The following is a 20967-nucleotide window of genomic DNA, read 5'->3' on the forward strand; positions in this document are numbered from 1 at the left end:
TGTATTCACAGATAAAGAGTGCAGTGTTGTTTACTATCATTGAGGTACTATTAATAGTTTTTGTTAATATCTTAAATTAGATATTTTTATACTTTCTGCATTCATGTTAATTTTAGTTAGCTTTTGCCATTTTGTTTTGAAATTTTTATGAGTTGTTTTTAAATATGTCTATATAGGTTTTATTTTAAAAGTTTTTTGTACATCATTAAACTGATTGAAAATGAGAAATGTTGCCTTAAACAGCTAAAACAAAAAAAACAGTTTTTATAATAAAACCAAAAAAGCTTTTTCTGCATTTATACATTTTATGATACTTTTATTTTAATTTTGAGTTGCTTAGAAAAATTGTTTTTCATTACTCTAACACAGTAAAAAAAAAAAAAAAAAAGTGTATAGTCGATAAAAATTACGTTACATAAAAATGGGCTTCATTTACCCGAATGCAGAAATGATAACAAATGATAATTAATGCACCGCCGTGACAAAACACAAATATCTGCATCAAACAGAAGTCAATGCACTCAGCGGTGAAGCAGAAAGTCTTTATTGTAGCTACAAAGAGGAGGAGCTTGAGCTCAAACCAGAGCAGCTCCTGAGGAATCAGCCTTCTGAGCTCAACAAATGACCGGTATTAAATAAACATCTCAGAGCAGACACACAAACACAATCACACCTCACTTGCGATACCATATTCTCATTTTCTTTTCTCGCTTGATCTTCTTCTGTAACTGCAGCGTTCCATAAAGCAGAGCCTCTGCTGTTGGAGGACAACCTGTACAGACAGACAGATAATCTTATCACACACGCATTAGAAACAATTCTCTCTATAGTAGGCTATAGCAGGGTTGGCCAATATGGACAATATTTACACTTTTCTTTTTCACATCATACAATATCGATATTTTATGAAAGCCCGTTTCTGCCACTGAATTTAAAAATAAAGGTAATTGCGTGTTTACATTTCGCAATTCAGAATTTTTTCTCAAAACTGCGAGATACAAACTTGCAATTGCCAGTTATAAAGTCAGAATTGTGAGATATAAACTCTTTATAACATGCAACTGCGAGTAATACAGTGAGAATTGTGAGATGTAAACTCGCAATTGCGAGAAAAAAGGTCTGAATTGTGAGATGAAAGTCGCAATTATCTTTATTTTTTAATTCAGTGGCGGAAACAGGCTTCCATAATATTGATTTTACAATGGGGACAGAAATGCTTTCCACATGTTTGTTAGAATTTGAGAATGAACATAAACACAAACTCCACAGAGTTTTTAATTTAGGGCCCTTTTTATTTTCCTCTAAATTCTGTGTTTTCCATAAAATTTTTTCTGGATTCTCTTTTATTATTTAAAGGGTTACTCCACCCCAAATTGAAAATTTTGTCATTAATCACTTAGCATATGCTGTTTGCATTCATTGGATACCCTCCAAAATGGCGCTACGGTTGAGACGAATTGTTGAATAAAGTCGTTATTTTTGTTTTCTTTGCGTACAAAACGTATTCTCGTAGCTTCGTAAAATTACGGTTGAACCCCTGATGCCACATGGATTATTTTACTGATCTCCTTGCTACGTTTCTGGACGTTGATCGTGTTAATTACATTGATGTCTATGGGAGGGTCAGAGAGCAGTCAGAATGCATCAAAAATATCTTAATTTGTGTTCCGAAAACTAACGAAGCTTTTATGGGTTTGGAACGACATGAGGGTAAGTGATTAATGACAAAATTTTCATTTTGGGGTGGAGTATCCCTTAAATACAAATCTATCATCAAAAACGGTGCCTATTCAAATGAATTACTAAGACTTCAACTATTTAAATAACTTTTAAAATGTAATCAAATGAATAATTAATTTACAACAGAACTGCAATAATTAAAACATGGATGAAGTACTGTCTTGATTGTATGATATTCTTTAAAAACACTAATAATACTTTGAGAGTAGTAATGCATTTGTGTCAGAGTTTTTTCAAGTTGAACTGAACTTTTATTTTGGCGGTCTGTCGTGAAGATGTTTGAGTTTCTGTGTGTGTTTGACAGTAGTTTTTCTCAAATTAAACAGTGTAAAGCTGGTGAAGTGACTCTCAGAGCAGCTCTGTAGATGAAGTTCTCATGTTCATGTCTCATATATGAAGACACTGCGAGCGTCACGTGTTTGAGTTTGTGTAGCAGACGAAACCGCATCACTCATTCACACAGAGACACACAGAACATGTTACACACCCGGGACGTAGATGTCCACTGGAACGATGCGATCACAACCCCGGACCACTGAATAAGAGTAGTGATAGTAGCCACCGCCGTTAGCACAGCTACCAGGAAGAAAGAAACAAGACAGTTTTAGTAGAAGTATGATACAAATAAACTAGTTTGTTATCAGTGTTTCTCACCTTCCCATTGAAATGACGTATCTGGGCTCTGGCATTTGGTCATACACCTGCCATTAACAAGACATTCACGCAGAACGTTATTACACTAAAGCATGAATAGAAATAATAAAGGGATAGTTCACAAAAACAAAAAAATCATCATTTACTCACCCTGATGTCGTTTCAAACATACAAGTTTTTTTTCTTCTTGTGAACACAAAAGATGATATTTTAAAGAAGGTTACCCAACATTCTTCAAAATATCTTCCTGTGTGTTCAGCAGAAGAAAGAAAATCATCCAGGTTTGGAACGACTTGAGGATAAGTAAATGATGACAATTTGATCTGTTCTTTTAAACCTAGTACTAAACATTTATATTAAAGGGGAGTTTATTATTATTGATATGGTGCAGTTACCTTACGCAGTGCAGGAGCCATTTTGTTGGTTAATGTCCCTGCGACTATCATGACATCAGCCTGTCTGGGACTGGCTCTGAAGACGACACCGAACCGATCCATGTCGTACCGAGGAGCCGCCATGTGCATCATCTCCACAGCACAACACGCCAGGCCAAAGGTCATGGGCCACAGGGAGCTCTGAAATACAAACATGTTACATTTTTAACTTTCCCTCCATTTTTACAGGAAAAAAATTATACGCTACATTTCAATTTTTTTTTAGGGCCAGTTAATTTTTTTTAAAGAAATGAACAACTTTAATCAGCAAGGATGCATTACATTGATCAAAAGTGACGGTAAAGACAAAGTTACGAAAGATTTCTATTTGAAATAAAAATTTTAATAATTTTGAAAAGGTATTGTGGTTTCCACTAAAATATGAAGCAGCACAACTTTTTTTAACATTGATAATAATCAGAAATGTTTCTTGAGCAGCAAATCAGCATCTTAGAATGATTTCTGAAGGATCATGTGACACTGAAGACTGGAGTAATGATGCTGAAAATTCAGCTTTGCATCATAGGAATAAATTACATTTTAAAATACATTTAAATACAAAACAGTTATTTTAAATAGCAATAATATTTAGCAATTTTTACAGTATTTTTGATCACACAAATGCAACATTGTTGAGCAGAAGAGACTTTTTTTTTTTTTTAAAACATTGAAAAAAACATCTACTGACACCAAACTTTTGAAAGACAGGGTTTGTATTTGGTATCTTTAAAGCACATTTTTGTAAACAAGTAAAGAGTTACGTACTCTGCGTGCCCAGTTGACCAGATCGTCCAGCTTGGTGACGATGTATTCACCCTTGCTGACCGCTGAAGCTGGTTTTGGGGCCAGAGCTGTGCTTTTCTCTCTGAACGGGACCAGACTGGAAAGAAGGGTATGCTCATTTAATAATTACTACTCAGTATAGTTATTTTATATTTTATTTTATATATGCCCAGGACAGGCAACATACAACCATTAAAAAAACAACAAAAAAAAAACATTCATTTCGCACCTTGAGGTGTTTTCATCCTTTTTGTCTGTCAAAGGAACCTTCTTATGAGCAGAAAACGATGAAATGGCCCTACATTACAAACACAATACCAAATTTGAAAAATGGATAACAACATTTAAAATATAAGAAAAAAGATAAACTAATATTTAAATAAATAAATAAAATCCTTAAAGCTAATTCAAAATTTACCTTAGATTAAAGGAGCCAAGGGCGGGAAGGCGGGGAACTGAAATAACACATTATTTAAAGTTAAATAAGTGTGTGTGTGTGTGTGTGTGTATACATATATATATATGTGACCCTGAAGCACAAAACCAGTCTTAAGTCGCTGGGGTATATTTGCAAAAATCATTAGGATATGAAGTAAAGATCATGTTCCATGCAGATATTTTGTAAATTTCTTACTGTAAATATATCAAAACTTTATTTTTGATCAGTAATATGCATTGCTAAGAACTTTAAAGACGATTTTCTCAGTATTTTTTTTTTTTGCACCCTCAGATTCCAGATTTTCAAATAGTTGTATCTCAGCCAAATATTGTCCGATCCTAACAAACCATACATCAATGGAAAGCTTATTTATTCAGATTTCAGATGATGCATAAATCTCAATCTCGAAAAATTGGCACTTAAGACTGGTTTTGTGGTCCAGGGTCACACACACACACACATATACATACATGCATGCATACATACATACATATATATATATTTTTTTGCCATAAATGTCTGTGTAGTAACGTTAGTGTTTTTTCAATCTCAAAATATAAACACCGGCAAAAACAAATTTGCACATATCAGCGCCAAAAAAAATTTTTTAATGAAACCATAACAATACTTAAAAAACATTGCAATAATTACTGAGCTTAAATCAATGCTCAGTATGTGGTTAGACATTTTTTTAAACTGCGATAAATAATCCCCTAAATTAATTGAAACTTCTGCGTCATTAAGGTATTAGATAACGTATCAACTTTATGACAGTGATTTACAAAAATCACTGCATATCGCCTGCCTGAGTGGCTTTTTGACTTTGAAAGGCATGAATGATAAAACATTTATTTGCACAACTTTATTCTGTAAATAATGAGAGTTGTTTGCATCTAGCGACGAGTCTCGGATCAGTCATGTTGAGTAACAAGGTCAGCGAGCAAAGTCCTTCATAGCACGAACTAATTCCTTCAACAACTGGAGAAACGATGTAGTTTAGTTACATCTAAAGCATTCCACCTATATATAATGCAGTAACAGCAATACTGCGCCATCCAGAGATTTTAAATCGCCTAGGATCAAGCTCGTTTACTCACCCATCAACGCCGCCATGTTTGCCAACCATCTACTTCCGGTGGCGCAGCGACTCCTCACGGTGTATAAAAGTCCATTGATCGCGCTCAAAAATATTTAAAACAAAATCCAATGCAAAACAGAGCGTTTGCATTTAAGCTATTCACATTACATAGGAAAATTAAAAAAAAAAAAAAATTATTACATTTATTCGTCAGATAAACCTCAAACGTCCACGCGCTCAGTAAGTCCCTATGATCAATATTAATGGTTTGTTATAGTCCACAAAATTGACTTATTTTTCTTTTATATATATATATATATATATAATTTTTGTAACTAAATTCTATAATTACTACACTAAACTTGAAACAGAAAGTCTATTCATTGACAAAGTTGTCAGTGTTGGCTCGTGTGTAATTTTTATTGTATTTATTTTGAAGAGCTGAAAGCTGGTCCATGTTAAACTTAGTCTTTTCAAAGAACAATTTTAACATAAGTTTGTATTCAGTAAATTACAGGTTCATCGGCTTGAAAGTAATTATGACTGCTGTACCGTAATTATTGCTCAGATTGTGAACAGATATGTTGCAAAAATTAGGGCAGAACCATTTCAAAAGGTACTAAAGTTAAATAACTAGATACTGTGTTCACAAATATAAAATAATCATAATTCCCACAACCTATTAAATTCTTTCCTCCATTTTAGTTAAATCATGGCCATGTTGTGCTAATTTGTTCCCCATTTTAATTTAACCTGGGATGTGATTTAACCAAAGTGAATCAGTACACCAAGTTTTAACAGATTTAACCTTTGTGCTGCGCTGAAAATACTTTTCCTAATTTGGCGTTTCCAAATCTCTCATTATGCTCTTGGATTCAATGTCAGCTTGTTTTCTTTCAGAATCAGCACAGGCTTTGTATTTTGTTTTGGAACTAATTGGCTGTATGCCTCATTGATCTGAGCCTAAACACCTCGGTTTTTTAGCGAACATTGCCAGAATTTTCAATTTGCATCTCAAGTAAATGTATCTTCAATGTTCAGATATTTGTATTAGAAAAGAAAAGGTAACATTTTGTGTAGTGCATGCAACATTTAATGGCATGACTATAAGACTTTCTTAATAAAAGTGATAGCACACCTTTTCTTAGAAAACCAAACTAAAGTGTTATTCGTGTTTGTCGAACAAACAGACCAAAATACAGACCCAAGTTTTTCAGAAACGCAAATGTTTTTTTTTCTTACTTTATTGGTTACTGAAAACTAGCCTAAGCATCCATTGAAAATAGAATTCTGAGTACAATACATATTGAAATGAATCTGAACAGATTAAAGAGTGAAAGCATTCTTCCAATGGCACAAACCTGAACAAATATCTCAAGGCTTATCAATAAATTAAAGGCAAGAATCTAGTCTTATTCTTCAAGAAGGGTCAGAACACCAGCTGACCAGGATGATTACAGGTGAACTGTTAAGACTAGTCTCTATCCTATAAGCACTATTATTATACCAGAGTATAAAATCATGCTACGCATTTGGCCTTGTATATAGTATGGAGCATGGGAACTTCACTGGCATTTACAAGCACGGCTTTACATTTATTTACATTTAATACAGGGTTTAGTCTTCAGAAAGCAGCCTGTGGAAGTGATCGGTTCTCTTCTTCAAAACATTTCGGATGTCATCCTAGAAACACACACAAAAAAAAAAGTTAACCATGATTAAAAATTACTACTTGCAATTTAATAAATAATGCAAACACAGTTCTGAGTACTTGTTTTAATTAAAAACTTTGATCTCTCTCTATATGGGTAATTTTCCCATGTTTAACTCTTAAATTATTATTTATCGTTTAGGAACAATAGTATCTAGCCTGTTTGCTCTACTCTCTACTTTACTAGTTACATTATTAGTTTCAATAAATGGCCTTTTTGAACTGGGTAGGAAATTTGGAGTTAATTTAAAATACTACTACTAACTACTAATAGTATGTTTTATACTATAATCAATTTAAATTTAAAAAAATAATTGCATAGATGTTAATGGCTTTAAAAAACAAAAACAAAAAAAACAACCTCACCGCATGCACAAGTTTCTCCATGTACGGAATGAGCTTTTGAAGCTCACGGTCCTCTTGATCTCCAATCCAGCTTTTTATGGGAATCATATTCATCAGCTAGAAAGAACAAACAAACACAGATCCAATAAAAACATGGCACTCATATACTGGTTAGAGCTGATGTTTAACGAACCCATGTACATAGAAAAGGTAAAGACGAGTGTACGTGATATGGGAAGGTGTGTGGAGCGTTGTCCAGGATGACCGTCTTCGACAGGTCTCTCTCCAGAATGGTCAAGTCTTTAATGTAGTGTCCGAGCACACAGGCGCAATCGTCCTGATACAAACGATGCCTGTAAAACAAAGAAAGCCACATCGTTACATATTCATACTTTCACACCATCGTTTGGCTCTCAGGTAAATGATAATGTGAGCGATATGAGGCAGGTTTGCTGATGCACAGCTGAGAAGCATTTTCCACACAATTTAGGGTATATGGGATTCAAAGTGTGTCTCACCTAAAGAGCTTTTTATTAGGGTCCAATATATCTACAATCTTCTCTGCGTATTCTTTTTTTGCAGAGGTGTAAACAAACATCTGTAACAGAAAAAAAACAGAATGGGTATATTAATACATTAATTCCCTGGCAACATTTAAGGCTTGTTCACACCAACACCAATGTTCAGCACAAAAATTCGATTAGGTTTTTGCATACTATTTTGTCCATTCAGACCAAAAAAAAAAAAAAAAAGTAGATTGAAAATGCAAAAGTCACTTTCTAACGATAGAAGCAGAAACAACTTTGACACCTGCTTGTCGTGGAGAAGAAATTAAGTCACATTTATATTATCTTCCATTCAGAGTTCTGTATTTGATGTAGTGTTAATTAAATAACACCATTTTATGTGTTTTATATAACAAAAGCAGCTCTAGGCATGTAGCCAAAAGCACAAATCTGATTGGTTGATGGCATGCAAAAAAAAAGAAAAAGAAAAAAAAGTGTAGCGCATCAAATATTCATCTTTGTTTTAGTGTAATATTCTATTCACAATGTTTACCTCGAAATGTTTGGTCATGGCTTGCAGAAACTCTTTGACATATGGTCTGAGGATCACGTAAACCTGTGAAAAGATGTCTAATGAATCACAGAAGCAACACAATTGCAAGACTTTTCTACGACAGTTGCAGGATGTTAACCGCTATTCCAACAAATACATGTATGAGAAGCTTAAAGGTATGGTTCATACAAAATTTAAAATTTGCTTAAAGTTTATTCACCCTCAGGCTATCCAAGATGTAGATGAGTTTGTTTCTTCATAGGAACTGATTTGGAAAAATTCACTTGCTCAGCAATGGATGCTCTGCAGTGAATGGGTGCTGTCAGAATGAGAGTCCAAACAGCTGATAAAAACATCACAATAATCCACACCACTCCAGTCCAGCAGTTAACATCTTGAGAAGACAAAAGATGCTTGTTTGTAAGAGACAAATCTATCATAAAAGATGATTTTAACTTCAATCCGTTGCTTCTGGCTATAAAATATGAGTTCTCCATCCATAACACTGCTTCATCCAGTGAAAATGTGAAAAATATGCACAAGTCTAACAAACAAAACAGTGGTTTTTGATGTGGAAGGACAACAAGGGATAATGGAATGATATTTTGCCAAGAAGTGATGGTTTAAAGTTAAAATGTCTTAATGATGGATTTGTTTCTTACAAACACGCAGTTTTTCACTTCACATGACGTTAATTGATGGATTATTGTGATGTTTTTATCAGCTGTTTGGACTCTCATTCTGACAGCACCCATTCACTGCAGAGGATCCATTGCTGAGACACTGATGCAATGCTACATTTCTCCAAATCTGATGAAGAAACAAACTCATCTACATCTTGGATGATCTGAAGGTGAGCTCATTTTTTCAGCATGTTTAATTTTACCAACCTTGTACTTGTGATCTTGAAAGCGGGTATTGAAGGTGTATTCTGCATCATGAATCACATTGAGTGAACTGAACATGAGGGTTTCATCCTAGAATCATACAAAAATAAAATACAAAGAATCAGCCTATCTGATTTAATGGCCTTGCCATTGGTTTCCAGTCACCAAACTGCATGCAAATTCAATCAATCACATTCTGACCAAAATGTTGAAATGAGCGGGCTATTAGGAAGATAACTTACCAAATCGAGCACCAGGGTAGCAGCAGGTGTGCTCCTGGTCTTTGGCGGAATGTCCCGCACTGCTGAGACGGGCCTGGACTGCTGTGAACGATTCGGAATGTTCTTAATAAACGTAAAACTGAGGGGGAAAAAAAACAAACGTTTCAAATTAAACCTCAATCAGTCTGAAGTGCAGAAAACGAAATCCTTTGTAGAAGAGACTCACGGGCTGAACACTTCTTCATTCTCTTCATCCTCTGAAAGAGGGCTGGCAGCACTGTAGCCAAACACACAGTGTTCAGGACTGAACATGGGACTTGTGTTTGGCTGCTCTCCTATTGAAATAAACAACGGTTGTTACCAACAACCCATAACAAGATGAAATCCCTAATCAGTCAGAGCATGTTGCAAACATATCACTAGCAAATCTCATCAAGTAGATGCAAAAACATAATAGCAATAAGAGAGGGGGTTTGTGTATAAAAGTTATCACCCCCTCAATGGAACTCTATGGGAATTTTGGCCTGTTTGGAAGTCTGATCCAGGAATTATATAAATCGGATTTGCTAGAAAAAAATACAGCACACAGATTCAGAAAAGTCTAAAGGTCTGTGCCAAATTCAGTTTAAAACCATAGAGTACAGACAAAATGTTTCATAATAACTTCAAATGGATTTGTACTGTAGGGAAGAGCAGAGAAAATGTAACATTTAGGCGTGATTCTTTGAGTTTAGGTTTTAGGAAAATCTGGTTTACATGTAGTACATGTCACTTTTAAAGCTTTTAAGATAACTGTAGTGTGGGAACATGTTATGTTTTGAACTATAGTATTCATTATAGATTTTTTTCATTAACTGCTAGGGATATTATGGTTAAACTGAAACCATAAAAAAAACTAACTGAACTATGGCCTAATCCTGGCTTAGTCTGTGCAACCAGGCCTACAATTAGCAACAAATGAGTACAAAGTGGCCACGATTTAACTTAAATTACATTTTTTCTTGTGCATGTCATGTACTCCATGCTAATAATTGCTAATATGTTGGCAAAAACTTTAAACTATTTCAAGAAGAATAAATGATCAGAACTGTTTAAATGCACTGACTGTCTCGTGGGGGTGTGAGAAAGTGCACTGAAGGAGAGTAGAGGCTTCGAGCAGCAGGATTCAATGACGAATGCCTTTCCCGGAGGTGTCGGACTGGGGTCTTGAAATCTGACTCTAAAAATACAAAGGCGAGCATGATATAAACACCGTATCATCATTAGCAGACTCTTAAATAACAACTGCCATATTCAATGATGTACCTTTACTGTCAACAGTTGATAAAGCTTTTCTCCTCCTCCGTGGACGTTTGGCTACTGTTGGGACATCATCAGGGTCCAGATTCAAGCGGTCTTGAAGAACTTTAACTTCATCCTAAAGGGCAAACAAACCAGGCAGTTAATAAACCCGTGATTAAGAAATGTATTTCTGACATAAAAATGTGCAATTAAAAAATACCTACCTTCGGATATCTTACAAAGAATATAATTTATCAATTTACTTTACGTTTTAATAAACAGTAACTACAAGATCCATGTGCTCCTCCTTCAGCGACAATACACAGATACGCTGATTGGACGAGATACAACATCCCAAATGCCATTCAAAAATACTAAACTCTTATTGGCTACACTGTGAGAATTCGCCCGCCCATAAACAGCTGAGGCAGCACTGCGACACTCACCAGAAATACACAAATTACTATTATTTATATGAACAATAACATGTTTTTAAATGGTGATTTGTGATATTTTAAATAAAAATAATATAGTAACGTTGTTTAATTCCGCTCACCGGATCTCTTGCTTTAAATCGGTTAGCATCATGCTAACAAGGCCTGTGCAGATCATTCACAATACGGAATCACACGCTCAATCACACCAAACACATACACAGAAGTTTTGTTTGCTTTTCATATGTCGTGTTCAAGACAGAAAGACTGACCTGGGTCTGGAGCAGCGGGGTCTGCGGTTCCGGGGTCTCCGGAGCGGCTCGGCGGCGGCGGCGGCACGGTGTCGTCGGGTTTTCATTTAAAATATTTCTCGAGCGAAGTCTCATTTTGCTGGAGCCCCGATTAAAACACGTATTCAACGGACACGTGGACTTTAAACTCTCAGGAATAACGTTCAAGCGTCGCGTTTATCTCCATGAATTCGATCCATTAGATTCGTCTCGCTGTTTCCAGAGACGGACTGACCTCAGTTTAAACTGATGAACAAACGCAATCGAGCGTTAGCCAATCAGAACACACGCCCGATGCGGTGGGCGGGGCTTCAAAGAACAATGGCGCGACGTGATGCGGAAGTCATATTGTTTACATAGTTATTAAAACAACAATGAGGGCAAAACATCGTTTAATAGCAGAAACACGTCATTTATTAACGTAAAGTAAGGGCGACAAATAATTGCTGTATTAATTGTAACGCTGTACTAATTGTATGATATTCTAATTTTCAGTGGAATGTTTTTAATAGGCTAAAACAAGCGTCAATGCTAGGTTTCTGACAGCACCGAGAAATGTCCAGAAACTGGATCTATTTTCCCTCTTTGCAATACAACGTTTTCAGTTGGACAACTTGGTAGAGATGAATTAGTCAGGCCGCCATAATTACTTAATAGAATTTGGAATATAGGCTATTTGACTTACTTTTTTTCAGTGAACAATCCTAGATAAGTACAGGTACTGATATGATTTAACAATGTTGACCACCTGCACTAACTTTAACCAAAAATAATATTAGGATTAAAAAAAAGAAGCTCTTTCCGTTGCTAAACCGTCAACCATATTATCTTAAATGAGGCCAAATTCATGCTAATTTACATATACTAAGTGATTTGTGAAACGATATTTCAAAAAGTTTACAATTATGACAAAAAAAGTTATGTGGGGTGTTACATTTGCTACAATTTTAAAAACTAAAATTGTGCATATAAATGTATATGGTTACAATACAAAAGAAATTGCATTTTAATATCTCAATGTCATTTAGATTTAATAATAATAATAATAAAACACCTGCACCTCCTCTAAAAGTTCTCTTTCTGAACAAAAAACACTTTTTATGTACTGTAGAAAAGTATTGTTTTAACATTTGTCTACATTAACTAAAATCCTAAACTGAAATGAATCAAGAACCACTAACATTTTGTCAGAATTACACTTTATTGTATTCAGTGTCTGTTTACAGCTGGAGATCTTCATTTTTGAAAAATCAAACAATGAAAAATCTGATGCTTGACAATTATAAAATGTAAACGTCAACATTTTGCAAACTCTGGAACAACAAAACTCATCAACATTGACTTTCTTTTTTCCCCTTTAGTTTAAACTGATGAACAAACGCAATCGAGCGTTAGCCAATCAGAACACACGCCCGATGCGGTGGGCGGGGCTTCAAAGAACAATGGCGCGACGTGATGCGGAAGTCATATTGTTTACATAGTTATTAAAACAACAATGAGGGCAAAACATCGTTTAATAGCAGAAACACGTCATTTATTAACGTAAAGTAAGGGCGACAAATAATTGCTGTATTAATTGTAACGCTGTACTAATTGTATGATATTCTAATTTTCAGTGGAATGTTTTTAATAGGCTAAAACAAGCGTCAATGCTAGGTTTCTGACAGCACCGAGAAATGTCCAGAAACTGGATCTATTTTCCCTCTTTGCAATACAACGTTTTCAGTTGGACAACTTGGTAGAGATGAATTAGTCAGGCCGCCATAATTACTTAATAGAATTTGGAATATAGGCTATTTGACTTACTTTTTTTCAGTGAACAATCCTAGATAAGTACAGGTACTGATATGATTTAACAATGTTGACCACCTGCACTAACTTTAACCAAAAATAATATTAGGATTAAAAAAAAGAAGCTCTTTCCGTTGCTAAACCGTCAACCATATTATCTTAAATGAGGCCAAATTCATGCTAATTTACATATACTAAGTGATTTGTGAAACGATATTTCAAAAAGTTTACAATTATGACAAAAAAAGTTATGTGGGGTGTTACATTTGCTACAATTTTAAAAACTAAAATTGTGCATATAAATGTATATGGTTACAATACAAAAGAAATTGCATTTTAATATCTCAATGTCATTTAGATTTAATAATAATAATAATAAAACACCTGCACCTCCTCTAAAAGTTCTCTTTCTGAACAAAAAACACTTTTTATGTACTGTAGAAAAGTATTGTTTTAACATTTGTCTACATTAACTAAAATCCTAAACTGAAATGAATCAAGAACCACTAACATTTTGTCAGAATTACACTTTATTGTATTCAGTGTCTGTTTACAGCTGGAGATCTTCATTTTTGAAAAATCAAACAATGAAAAATCTGATGCTTGACAATTATAAAATGTAAACGTCAACATTTTGCAAACTCTGGAACAACAAAACTCATCAACATTGACTTTCTTTTTTTCCCCCCTTTATTTTAAACGGGGCAATAACGTACTGAACGCAACAGAAAACAGACGCACCCAAACTGGAGCTCCGGAATTACCTTTACATCACAACATATAAAAATGCAAATAACTTTGGTTAAAAAAAAAGCAAAATTCAAAAAAATTTGTTTTTGAACGCGTGTTGAAGTGTTTTTGTGTCAGTATCTGTTATCAGCATTCACACTGAGAGAGGTACAGTTGTGGTAAGATGATTTCCCAAAATATAGATTATAGAGTATTTTCAATCCAAAATAATCTGGCCATAACAGCACTTATGTGATATTCTTGGTATCCCGTATCCACCCCCCCCCCCAGTTACATATCGATATATTTCTTTTCAAAATAAAGTTAATTATTCACACAAACAGAGATTAGATTAAATAGGTTAGGATTGTCTTTGTCCTTCACCCCTATAGAAGTGGTCAAGAGGTTGACACGACGCAATTCAAACGTTTTAAAAAGTGGAATTGGTGCACAGTGATACGCAAAGCACCGTAACCAAAACCTGGTCTCTCCTAGGAGCAATTTCAGATTCAACCTAAGCAAGCCAAAACTCAAAAGCACTCATGAAAAAGGGATATTTAGATAAAAAAAGAAAGGGGTAAAAATACATATACTTGCCATTAATAATCCTTGAGTCAATGTGGAAACATTTAGCATTACCATTATAAAAGGGTCAAATAAATGTTATGTGCACTGTGACCGCAGCACTAAGATGAACATATCTGTGTAACTAGAGGTAGAAGTGTATTTCCTGAGAAGACGACAAATGCCTTATAACGTAAAACCTAAACTTCACAGCTGTCTAAGAAATGGAAAAGTGAATGATTTGATTTTTTAGTGTAACGTTAAGATCTGCACAGACAAAAGCAAACAAAGAATTATCAAAGAATAAGGCATCCTGCAATAATAGCGAAGGTTTATTGTACAGCAATTTGGTTGTCCTTGCAATAAAAGTTGACTACATTAGCATGCTATATTCAAATTTGCATACGTTAAGGCATACAGCAGAGTAAAAACAGACCTGGATACCAACAGCTTGAAACGGGTGTTACGTGCATCTGTCTTACTCTGTGTGGTAACAGTATCGTTTCCTAGAAAAACAAAACAAAGCACACTAGGGAAAGGTCATTACAATAAAGATCTACTGTTATACATCAACGTGTCACTTAAAAGTTGAAGGATTTGATTGTAAAAGGCGGGCTTGCAGATGAAACGAGAACAGCTGTGCATTGAAGAAAAACGTGCCGTTTTTGCAGTTTCAAGCAAAAAGGGGCTGGATATCACGGCTAATACATTAAGAAGTCAAATTCACAGAATAAAATGCCCCGTTGTTCCTCACAGCCGGTAGATCCATGTGAAAATGATGAACTGGCAAAGCTTGCAAACAGATCTTAGCTGATAAATGAGTTTCTGAGGTAGAGATTTTGGCAGTAATGACTTTGAAGTGTGAGGTGTCCTTTTCTAAACAGGAAAAAAAACTACAATATTGTACAATACAGACAGAAATGGTAACATTTTCTGAAGACTGTTTTCTGTACAGCAACTGTGGTTCTTGTGAGTTATATGCATTGAGTGAACATTTTGACGGTTAAGGATCTCGGCTGCGAAAGCAAAGGATGCACGCTTGATCCCAAATGAGGGATCGAGGCATTTAAGTTGCCCGAGTTGTACCTGCAAGATTAAAATAAGGCTTTCAGTTTAAGGAAACCCCATTTCCATAAAGCCTGGAGCATCTCTCGCCTATCAAACTCCAAATAATGATTTGACTTCTTATGAACAAAGACAGTAGTTCATCGTTTCACCTCTCGATGCTCACTTGCATACAGTGTAATGCTAGAAGAGCTTGACATAATTCATAAACTGTAGCTACATGTTGATAAAAGACTGACCAGGAAGAGTTGATGAGATGATTTAAAACAACCTTGAAGGTTTGATCTGTTAAACACAGGAAGCCACATCCTTCAAATCCCTTCATTTTTCTCAAGACACTTTTAAAACATGCCATTGAAATGAGAATTTCCTCTGATGTGCGCTGTACATAACCAGAAACGGCTGCATCGTTGGACCCCTCAAAACTGCATTCAATTAAGCTAAAACGCCAAACTAAAGATCTCCAGTTAGTGTAGTATTCAAACACAAGATGATTTGTTTGTTCGGATCTTAAAATGAATCTATTACACTGTCATGCTTGGAGTCAAACTGTAAATATTTTGCTGATCTGAGAGAAAGCTCTGCAAAATTCTACATGAATATGACCACTGAACTCTTTCCACTTGTACTTTAGAGCAACTATTGCCCAAAATAAGTTTGTGGGCCGCGGCAGGTCCAGGTACGTTTGGACTTGTAAGATGTCTATGAACGCATGTGTGAATCAGCTCCTTAAAGAGACAGCTCACCCAAAAATCAGCATTCTGTCATTTACTCACTTCTGCTGGAAACAAAAGATGTTGTTGTTCTTCCGTTCAGCAACTCATACAGGTCTGAAACAACTTGAGGGTGTTTTTATTTTTGGCTAAACTATCCTGAATCTTCACTGACTGATATTAAGCTCTGAGTTAGGAAACCAAACGGTTTCTCAATACTCAAAAAAAAAAACAACAAAAAAAAAAAACCCCAGCTAAACCTCCGACAATAACGCACTTTGTACTGTGTTCGTGCTGAAGACGTTGGCCTGTCAACAGCGCTTTCAAACTGTGCTAAGGAAAAACCTTCACAAGGCACTGCAGATACATACACAGAGAAAATAAAATCTACAATATATTATTAGTTCAGACCCTTAAGCCGTTTGCATCACACGTTATAACAATAATACTATTGTTATGGTTTTGCTTATAGACGAAAAGCTTGTGTCAGTCAGAGATTATAAAACCCTAAAAAGCAGAATCCTACTGCCTTGTTAACGCCAAACAGTGTGCTCACAGAAAGAGAAATAAATTATTCACAGGTTTTGCATATACATTATTTCATTATCTTTATAATAAACTCTGTTGTTATTTTAGATTTTCTTTGACTCCTGAACAAAGGAGAGTGTAAATAAAAGACCTGAGCTAGTGTACTTCAAGTTGAGAACGATTCAGTTATTCCTGCACTGTTTTTTTTGGCATATCTTCTGTATTAACTGAGGTTTTTTGGCTTTGGTTTTAGACTGAGGAAGAGTCTGAGGTGCTAAGGCGATTGGTTGTTGGAGGAGGATGAGGTAGGTGTGTGGTGAACTGATTGAGGCCCGCTGTTGCCTGCAGAAGATTTGTTAGATGAGGTCGGCGCAGCTGATTGGGCGAAGAGAACACCTATTGTGAGAAAACAGGAAGATTAGTCACAATTGAAAAAGAGGAGAACTTGAATAGAAAGAATCTGTCGGCTCCTCACCGGTGTAGACCACTCCATTGAGCTCCAACGACATGCTGATGCTGTTTAGGCCATTGGTGGTCAGGTTCATGGCGGAGTCCTGCCTGCTTTCTGATAGACAGGAGAGAGAAAAAAAAAAAAAAGGTTTAAGTCTTTTTTTTTTTCTTCTCCCCACACTTTGGAAAATTAATAGCACACCTCTTCTCAAAGAGCAGCATGAGGTGTTATTCACTTCACAACATTAAAACCACCTGCTTAATGTGGCCGCATGATAACGGTTAAACAGTTAATCATAATTATTTTGCTCAAAAAATGTTTTTAACATTTCATCAGAATTACTGCATTACACCTAAACGCAAATCAAGAGGAGAACATAAACGTGCATGTTTGCATGTAAAGAAAATAGTATGGCTGTATTACGCTTTTATTTCAGTAGGGATTGCTAAACACCAATTTGCATGTTTGTACGTGTTTTCAGTGCATCAATGCTTTTCCATAATGAAGAGAGAGCACGTACTCATGGTTGCCAGGTTGGGAGATTAAGGAGTTGTTTACACAACATTGTTTATATTTACCAAAAACAGAAAACTTTTTATGCATTTGGACGTTTATTTAAATGTCAACAGCTGAAAATGCCTGAACATGCTAACTTTTGAAAACAGTGCAAGATTTTGACAACGATACCGTCGTCTCGGTGTAAAAATAGATATAAGTGAGAATTTGTGAAAATGAAAACATACCCTAAATAAGCCACTGGGTACCAAATGCATTGATTTATGAAAAAAAAAAAGTTTTGATTGGGGGATTTAAACTCTTGAAATCTGGCAACTGCAGCCATGAAAGCTTGTTGTTACCAATACGTTTGTTATTAACTTAACCCAGGAGTGTCAAACATATGGCCCACAAAGGTGTCCAATTTCTTTTTCTTTTTTTTAAACGTAAAGTGGAACAAATTGCTCATTTATTTGCATTGATGTCATGCCTCGGGACAAACATTAGTATTAAGAGAGTAAAATTGCAGTCACCGTGTTGTCTGGTTTTGCTCTGTTTCGCCAACAAAAATAGTTTTTAAAGACAGAGCAGAACATTTGTGTGTCTTCAATCAACACAATGCATTTTGATATTGAATGAATTTTTCACTAGCTTTGTTTCTTTTGAATGAGTGAGTCAATGAATCACTCGTTAAGACGTGAACTTGCCGCCACCTACTGGTGGTTTTCATTTCATATTTATTCATCCACTACAAGCATAAAACGACCAAGCTACTATCTCAAAAACACACTTGGCAAAATAAGGTCTAATTATCATTATTTAAAAAAAAAAAAAATTGCACACCTAGAAAATAACTCAGCATTGTCATCTTTGAAAGAATCCAGTTTTCAGTTTGTAGGGCTAATATTAATGCAATTGTGAACAAACTCATACAGAAGGGGATTAAATAAATGACAGAATCTTCATTGTTTGGCTGAGCTATAAATGTGCCAACAATTAATACACAGGATAGGGTACAAATCACTAACCCAAAGTGTGAGAATTATTAATATTGGTGCTTACAATGCTACTAGTACTCATCTGTGGGCATTCAGACAGAGTCATTCCAGCAGAGGGCGCTGCCTTAGCCACTTCAGATAGTTAAAAACAATGAAAAGAGTTCATGTGCTATAGCAGGGGGAATTTATTCGGTCTCTTATTCATCTTCCGATAAAATACACAAGGCGAAACCTCTAGTATTTAACACCTCTGACCAAGAAAAGGAAGTCATGCTGTGTCGAGGCTGGGGTTTCCCACACAGCACAGCTATTGGCCTTGTCTTTTTGTCATTGTGGTCAACACCTCCAGTCTCCTAATGAGTCAGATCCCTCATGCCAGCATTCTTTAAAGTTAATAACATCAATGCAGCTATACAGTTCTGATAAGATCTAATCAGAGCACTTCTAAACATACAGTTTCCTCATTCATTAGAACAGTATTAAGTAAGAACAGTACTAGAGTGCTACTGTGGGATAATGAGAGCTGCAATGACTCACCCTTGAGAACGCTGCTGACATCTCCACCTGACAACTACTGATCTGTAAAGTGCACTAACCACACATGCCAGTAATTTAGTCTAGCTGTGGTAGTATTTTCACACCCTTTCCTACAAAATAGCTGGTACCAGTGAAAGATGATGTAAGAGGGGCTTTGCAGCGCTGCACTAGAAAACACACTGAGTTCATTTCATGACCTCAGGAACCAAAGGTTGGATATTCCACACGCAGGTTTCCCTGAAACATCAGAAATTTTATCAAAAAGGTGTTTTTTCTCAGGTCGGTGTTTATGGGAAAGAATAAAACCACAGTAAAAATGTAAATTGGGGCAACTCTATGTAGGCTAAGTGTGTAGAGTCAGATGAACCTAATAACTTGCGTCTAAAAGAGAAACTTTCACCCAAAACTATAAATTGTAAAGTTGACTCGCCCTCACATCAATCCAAACCCAAAAGACTTTCATATTCAAAGATATTTTTAATGAAACATGATTTCCGTCCCTCCATTGTAAATCCACCTAAACTCTAACACTTACTCTAAAGTAAAAGAAATCCATACGACTCGAGTGGTTTAATCCACTTGCTTCACACACAGATGTTTTTGCATGTCAGACAAATACAGTTGAGCTTCCTTTGACAATATTTGATGTGCTTTTTGTATGTGCGCTGATCAATGTTTATACGCGAATAAAACATTAAATCTGTTCATCATATAAAGTGATTGTGTCTCTTTAGAAGACTCCGTAGTCCAGTGGTTCTCAAGCTTTTTTAGGCCATCACTTAAGTTAGGATGCAGATGTAAATTTATGCTCATTATCAAAAACAGAAATATTAAAAAAAATAATAATAATTTTATATGGTGAATTTTAATTACTGAATTTTAATTACCATTTGTGTTAGTAGCATACATTTAGATCATGACAATCACAGTTAAAACCACACACGTAGCACCTTAATACGATGGTAAAAATTTATGTAACTACATGCTTTCTAGGTATTTTTATAAAAAAACAGTAGTCTAAATACATTTAGTTTACGTGCACAAACACTAGCTTAATCATAAAAAATACTGTAATTATATTCCATTACTCCTTTAATACATCTACATTAATAATATAATAATGTTCTGTATGAATATCCCACATTGCTGCCACAATATCATGGTGCAGTTAGTGTTAGTGGTGACTTGTAGATTGAAAGCCTTCTGGCTGTATCGTTATGCAGCGACTCTCCTGTTTGTCAGGTTTGGTTTCAATCTGGCTTTAAACTAGTTTAAATCAAGTATGTGTATCACTAAATTCAAATCTCACAGCGCTGCTTAAGTCTGATCAGCGTGTAAAGGCATGTGCTCTAGTGAGCCTGTGCTGCGCTGCCGTTTGAACTTTGAGCCGAGCGGATTAAATGAGTAGCGCTGGTTCATTTCGCTTTTAGCGCATAAACATTATATTGAACATTTATCAAACACTTGTTATCGTTTTATCAAAGAAAATTATATTGTGATAATTATCGGAACAAGTAGATTTGGAATGTTTGCTTTGATGTGTCCAGTGTAACACGGTGTTAGAATGTTGCAAACTGGGAGATACATTGATGTCAAAAAATTTGGAATCCCAATGACACATTGTATTTTTTTAAATACTTACAAATTCGCAGCTATATCAATATCAAGCAAAACTATTCACTATCTAGACCTCTGCAAATTTCATTGTTTTATTGCAACTTTGTTAACAGCTCTAAAGAA

The 20967-nt window shown here is 35.4% G+C and overlaps 3 protein-coding genes across 3 annotated transcripts in view; all 3 read right to left on the reverse strand.

The window, feature by feature from the left end:
- Positions 1-528: 528 nt before the first annotated feature.
- On the reverse strand, positions 529-5200 carry ndufs7 (NADH:ubiquinone oxidoreductase core subunit S7). Its single transcript, XM_058792414.1, has 8 exons — positions 5148-5200; positions 4030-4066; positions 3841-3909; positions 3594-3708; positions 2790-2969; positions 2395-2441; positions 2228-2316; positions 529-772 (listed from the first exon to the last, which is right to left on the reverse strand). Exons 1-8 carry the CDS (start codon positions 5161-5163, stop codon positions 675-677), a joined length of 651 nt encoding a protein of 216 aa, XP_058648397.1. The 5' UTR covers positions 5164-5200; the 3' UTR covers positions 529-674.
- A 1154-nt stretch (positions 5201-6354) lies between these two features.
- ctdspl3 (CTD (carboxy-terminal domain, RNA polymerase II, polypeptide A) small phosphatase like 3) lies at positions 6355-11621 on the reverse strand. The gene is made up of 11 exons (XM_058791517.1): positions 11339-11621; positions 10657-10768; positions 10457-10570; positions 9578-9686; positions 9373-9490; positions 9134-9220; positions 8244-8306; positions 7703-7782; positions 7411-7537; positions 7206-7301; positions 6355-6811 (listed from the first exon to the last, which is right to left on the reverse strand). Exons 1-11 carry the CDS (start codon positions 11450-11452, stop codon positions 6746-6748), a joined length of 1086 nt encoding a protein of 361 aa, XP_058647500.1. The 5' UTR covers positions 11453-11621; the 3' UTR covers positions 6355-6745.
- Positions 11622-14754: 3133 nt separating this feature from the next.
- The window catches only part of arid3a (AT-rich interactive domain 3A), a 43565-nt gene continuing 37352 nt past the window's right edge, over positions 14755-20967 (reverse strand). Inside the window, exons 8-9 of the mRNA XM_058791955.1 lie at positions 17222-17311; positions 14755-17142 (exon numbers count right to left, since the gene is read on the reverse strand). Of these exons, the coding sequence (XP_058647938.1) occupies positions 17021-17142; positions 17222-17311 (212 nt within the window). The 3' untranslated portion in view covers positions 14755-17020. The remainder of the gene's footprint in view (positions 17143-17221; positions 17312-20967) is intronic.

This window comes from Onychostoma macrolepis, chromosome 11, assembly GCF_012432095.1.
Source record: "Onychostoma macrolepis isolate SWU-2019 chromosome 11, ASM1243209v1, whole genome shotgun sequence".
Lineage (NCBI taxonomy): Eukaryota > Metazoa > Chordata > Actinopteri > Cypriniformes > Cyprinidae > Onychostoma > Onychostoma macrolepis.